The sequence below is a fragment of the Lepisma saccharinum genome, chromosome 12 (genome assembly GCF_977018435.1).
Source record: "Lepisma saccharinum chromosome 12, izLepSacc3.1, whole genome shotgun sequence".
NCBI classification, from domain to species: Eukaryota; Metazoa; Arthropoda; class Insecta; order Zygentoma; family Lepismatidae; genus Lepisma; species Lepisma saccharinum.
The window spans coordinates 60517450-60523271 of NC_139240.1; the positions used below are offsets into that span (position 1 = coordinate 60517450).

General features: G+C 40.6%; 1 protein-coding gene across 1 annotated transcript; it reads right to left on the reverse strand.

The window, feature by feature from the left end:
• Positions 1–350: 350 nt before the first annotated feature.
• On the reverse strand, positions 351–5255 carry LOC145996350 (uncharacterized). Its single transcript, XM_083132781.1, has 6 exons — positions 5109–5255; positions 4275–4406; positions 3214–3367; positions 1737–1916; positions 1168–1313; positions 351–797 (listed from the first exon to the last, which is right to left on the reverse strand). The coding sequence occupies exons 1-6, from the start codon at positions 5253–5255 to the stop codon at positions 351–353; spliced, it is 1206 nt and encodes a 401-aa protein (XP_082988907.1).
• Between the last annotated feature and the right edge of the window lie 567 nt (positions 5256–5822).

A 5822-nucleotide genomic window follows, 5' to 3' on the forward strand; every position in this document is an offset into this window, starting at 1 on the left:
CGACTGACTGTTTTCCCAACGCCCCGTGCTCATCCAGTACAACACACAGAGCCATCTATTGACCAGCGAGTAAAGTACTCGTGTGAGGCTTCCTCCCGCAGTCTCCATTTTCCGTCCACTTTTGCATATAATTAAAATATTACTGGGTTGCCATAACTTACTCCCCAACTCTCGTGCTTGGTTGAGCTTCATTTCCTTGCACCAGCCTGACACCGGAATGCATCTGCACTACACCTAGCAGCGAACTAGACGGGGCTGCTTTCCTACCTGCTTCTATCTAGTGCTCTATTATGGGATGCCCTGTGATGATTACAGAAACAGCAGTCTGTGCAAGGAGTGCCAAATATTACCTACTGGTGGCAGACAGAACGCTTGAAGTACTGATAAATTCCATGCAGCAGCTCCTGCACGGAACGGGCCATGCTGATGACTGAGACGCCCAGCAGAAAACCCAGAGACCCTCCTACGTCCGCCAGGAGCTGGGACCCGTCGTAGGCCCACACCTCCTCCAGCTTCTCCACGAAGTCGGAGGAGATTCTGACGCTGACAATGTTAGTCAGATACTTATCCAGCCCCATACGATCCACCGTGGAACCATCAATCACGATCCTAGTGGTGTAGCAGGGACGGGTGCAGTTGCAAAACTTGTAATAATCCTCGGTGGTTCGTGCGTAGAAATACGCCAGTTGATTGTACGAACTAGAATCCTTGCATTCTGGATATCCACGAACTCTCATCCATGGGGCGATGCATCGAGTCTTGTTGGCCGATAATCTATCTATGCACTCAGATACACACTGCAAGAGAAGGAGGTGTAGTTATTTAAATATAGATTAGTTGTTTCAATGCTTTGTATTTCTGTACGTTATATTTTCTGTTGTAGTAATTTATAACTTAGCATATGCAACCGTAAAATATCTGTTAAAGTACTATATTTTAAATTGCATTATCCCGAATCTCGCCGTATTGTTCTTTCTTATCTGTTTAAATTATCCGAAACGATGATGTTGAATGATGATTTTATGGAATAGTAAAGAGAACACACCGAATCAAACACAAATTAGAAACAGCTCTGATAGATATACCATACTGGATTCTCGTTTTTGCAGTTGTCGACCGTAATTGCAGATTTAACTTCTTAGAACCGTAATAGTCTTAAATACGTACCTTGGAAATGCTGTAGTTCCTATCCTGAATACAGGGATTCTTTGGGTAGTTCAGCGCCTGGACACTCTGGAGTCTGATACTAAGAGTGGCTTCTTGGTCTGGTAGAACTCGTACGCTGGTTTTCTGGAGCCAATCGATGTCGTACTCTGAAAGCAGCGAAGGAAGTGAAACGAGATATGGATGTATAATTACAAGTAATAACTAACAGCAAGGCAAAACTATCATTATGCGATTGCTGTACAACAAAAATATCGGTATCTCTGTAATTGCTGCCATACAGAAAAACAATGACATCTTTCTTGCTGAAGGAACAACTTTGAAAATGATCTCGTCATAAATGAGGATGATCGTGAGATGATCGTAATGATAGTTTCAAGGTATTTGCAAAGCAAGCAGTTTCGTAATATGCAATTCAATATAGCCATCTTGAATGTCTTTATAAAAAGGAGAAGAACATATCAACAATATAATTAAAAGGTTCAATTTCAATTTGGAACATTTATTTCTCTACAGGTGTTCCTTGACCCACCACCTCTTCTCTCGCTGGCACCCATGTGTGCAATACCTACCAGTCCACAGTTCCTTGTGATCATGTAAGTTGACGAGGAAGCTCGGCTTCTCGTCCGAATGGTCGTAGTTTATGAAGTGCATGGTGAAAGTAAATCCTCTAATGGCTGTCTTGTTTATGGAATAGGTGATGCATCTTCCGTACTTGTAATGCATTCTACTTCTTACATGTAGTTCTTTTGCTGTTAGAGAGATGGGGAAAGCATCAGGTTAAAATGGGTTAACTTTAGTGTATAAACGCTACAAGTTACTTATTGAAATTTAGACATTAAATGGTGTATCAAAATGATAACGTAATTCTGCCACAGAACCTACTCTTTTGTCCACATGTCCGCTTATTACAATTTCTGTGCGCTTTTACTATATTCTATTTATTACTTAATAGGTCTATTTCTGCTGTTTAGCGAATCGTTCTCTCCACACGGAGTGGTAACTAGAGTTACAACACTAGATTGTAATATTATTATCATAAATCATTTGTCAGAAACATATACAATACCAGTTTCGAATTTCTTCATCGTGACATCAATATATCGAAGAGTTAATATATTTCATCTTGTGTAATGCGAATTTTTGCATTTCACAGCATCATTCGTGCCAAGAACTATTCTACTAGTGTATTTCGATTTTTGCATCTTGCCTTATTGTGGTCAACTTCGGTATTGTAGTTTTCTAGTTAACTTTATTACAGAAAATTACATACATATTACGAAAAGTCGTTTGGGAGAGAAGATTGCATAATAACCTCAACGATGGTTCTTTAAATTTGAAATAATAATTTAATCAATATCATGCTAATACCAGCTACAGTTCTCCCAATGTACACAGTGGTGTATCATTCATAATATTACTAGGTAAATCAAAAACTAAAGGCAATTTTGTGTTTTCGCAAGAATAAACGAAGACTGGGTGTGTCTGACGTCACCACGTGTATACTTGGAGCGACGTGGAAGTAGGAGTGTCTATCACTGCCCCATTCAGTCGAGTGTTGCGGAGCAAAAAGCGGACACGTATGGATGCACCACTCCACGAATGCACCATCGAGGAACAGCGCGTCGTAGTGTGGTCGGAGGGAGTCAAACAGGCAGACATCCACCGTCGGCTGTTAGCGCAGTATGGAGCACCATGCGCAGCATGACTCAACGAAAGGTGTATGAGTGGGTGGACCGCTTTAAAGCTGCGTGGTCGTCGGTTCAGGTCAGACGACGAGGTCCAGCAGGCGGTGCAGACGTGGTTTCGTGACCAACCCAAAACCTTCTTCGCGGACGGGATACAGAAGCTGATTTCACGATACCAAAAGTGCATTGCCGTGCAGGGGGCATATGTGGAAAAGTGATATGTGTAGTTCTTCTTCTTGTGTGGAAATAAAGATGTTATGTGAAAATTGCCTTTACTTTTTGATTTACCCTAATACAATCACGAATCACCCTGAAAATAGAAAACACTTTTTAGCATGTACTAGTTGTTGTCAATATTCACCACTATACACCATGTTGTTTCTATACGTCACATGGTCACATATTTCCCGTTCTGTGTAGGTGGCTTCCTTCCAGAATTTCTTCAGGGATGTGTCATTTTTCCAAACGAAGAAGTAACCCGCTAATGGTCTGTAGTTCACGCTCCAGTTGTATTTCTGGAAGAGACATTAAGATATAATATAATTAGTCTTATATCAACACTTCCTGTATAAAAGACTCGAAGCCTTTGGATAATATCGTGTTCGAAAATGTTTGAAAAATAAAATTGTCAGTCACCCTACCGTTACGCGCTAAGGTTCTGTCCCAGGGCTGGTTCGCGGAGACACAATTGGGGGCATTAAATTGTTCGTACTGGATTTCACCCTCTGTATTAGAGGGTAGGACCCGTTGACCAATGGGCGACGAGTCAGAGGTAGAGCAAGTAATTAACGTAACACAAATTGAATAGCTATTTGACCGAGTATTATTCAGTAAACTATAGCAATCCAATAGAATAATAGAAGGTAAAAGTTAGGGCCGAAAGCATTAGCACCATAAAGGGGCAGGTACTTAAGTATCTCGGGATCGCCTGGACGCTGGAACGGTCGGATGGGTGCTGGTCCCGCTGGCTGGCCTGAGGTGTCTCGCCGCTGGACAGACCCCGGCGTGAGCCCCACGGCATCTGGGCGGCATTGGAGTCGATTCTCAGCGTCCGGCACTGTCGCGCTCTCACGACACGATCGCGATCCCTTGGCGTTCTCGTTGACTTCTCCTCCTGAGGCAGGTTGGTACTACTTTTTATAGTGCTCTCAGGAGTTGGTAAATGCTTAGGATAGGTTTTCCGGGTATTCTAAAAATTCTTGAAATTCTTGATTTTAACTCGAAGATGATACTTTTCTCGTGACTCTAACTCTGAACCTCGTTGTTACGTTACAATCAGGTTACCTTTCCAAGTTCGTCTTTTGTCATGGCCGGTAACGATTCAATCACATAATTTTGCTCCTGGAGAGTAGCAAATGTGTAAATGCTGTATACCAACAAGGAATTAACATTGTCTTAAAGACTAGTGCATAATATGATCACCTCAAGGACTTCCTGCTTGTATCCTGGGTAACGGCAGAGTGTTACGGCTGGTTGCTGCAAGTCCTTGTTGACTTCCAATCTGGTCCTTAAAGATACATCCGCTCTGGTGAACTTCCAATAACACTGCTTCAGCTGGAAGAATAGTTTTTGTATTATATCTTTGGTGTTACCAATCATTTTAATATATGCATTCTAGATGAACTATAGTTTGTCATTGTAGTAGAATAAATTTCGACATTATGTACTATGTTTGTATCATAATCATGAACTTATCACAAGTGAAGCAATATTTATAAATGTGATCCAATCACAAAATATCAAATATCCAAACAGATACAAGTTATTTAAGGATGACACTAGATCAACGAACCAGACTGAATACCATCAAAATCTTTGATTCTGACGATGATACTGAGAGTAATGATGGAACAGAATGTTACTGCCTGTATATGTTCTCTAAATATGTATGATATATTGGTGTATCATCCCATAACACTGAATCATCAACCAGACGTTATTGGTGGAGAAGATAGTGAAACGTTAAGTTCGTTATATCAGTAATCACCCTTATACAAGATTTCATTTCCACACGTCACATGGAAACACATTTACCACGATGTGTAAGTTTGATTTGGTCGACGCTACGATCCGTACAACGGAGATAGTACAAAGTTCCTTTTGATCTTTACTGACCATTAAGCTAACATTCCTATAGTTTGAAAGTTGGCAAAGCCGTTTGAAATTGGAAGTGTACACACTAGAATCTATTGTCCGAAATGTCCTTTAGTTACACATTTAGAGTGTTGCTATGGAATAACTCTCACAGACACCTACCTGAATGACAACCGTAATGAAACATACTATCAGCACCAACCAGATGGGAGTTGATACCACCAGCTGCTTGGTAGATTTCGTCATTAATCCCCTGTTACTTTGCTTAGAATCCGTCTTTCTAAGGTCTTCTATTGTGGAGATCGTCATGATTTTGGACACACTATTATCAAGAATACGTCTGGCTCTGAAAAATTTTACTTTCGTTCCGAATCTCGAGGTCTGACGATTCTCTCTCTTGTTACCAAGTCACTTTCCAGTGGAGGGTGTTGATCTAATTCATCAAAGTCTGTATGTATACCATGAATAAGTTAATGTTGTCTCTTAAGAGTGCATCATTCTAACGATTGAGTGGACAGGGCAATTAAGTGTTATTAAATTTAATTTGATAGACGACACTTACCAGTGAATCATCTCTTATTACGGACGCTAATAAACAATTCTTGTTTCCTCTCGTACGAATTGTTAACTCTCTTATTCTGACGTGAAGAATTCTAAGTTCGAAGCGTGTACATTCTATACAAAGCATTTAATCAAAATCGTGTTCAAATATTTCTAGGGTGACAAACTTTCGGTCATGAATTGAATTCCAACTCTTGGCATTGAATTTAAGGGAGATTCAGTCGCGACAAATTTTGCGAATTTTTGGTGGCGCGGCCTCACTCCAGAAAATGTTCATGGAATGGATAATGTTAGAGAAAGGAATTAATTTACATT

Excerpts from the sequence above, each read along its gene's own strand:
- LOC145996350 (XM_083132781.1), bottom strand. The coding sequence starts at position 5,255 with ATGACGATCTCCACAATAGAAGACCTTAGAAAGACGGATTCTAAGCAA. Across the intron at positions 4,407-5,108 it reads TCATTACGGTTGTCATTCAG|CTGAAGCAGTGTTATTGGAA; the intron begins GTAGGTGTCTGT and ends CTATTCTTCCAG. Across the intron at positions 798-1,167 it reads GGAACTACAGCATTTCCAAG|TGTGTATCTGAGTGCATAGA; the intron begins GTACGTATTTAA and ends CTTCTCTTGCAG.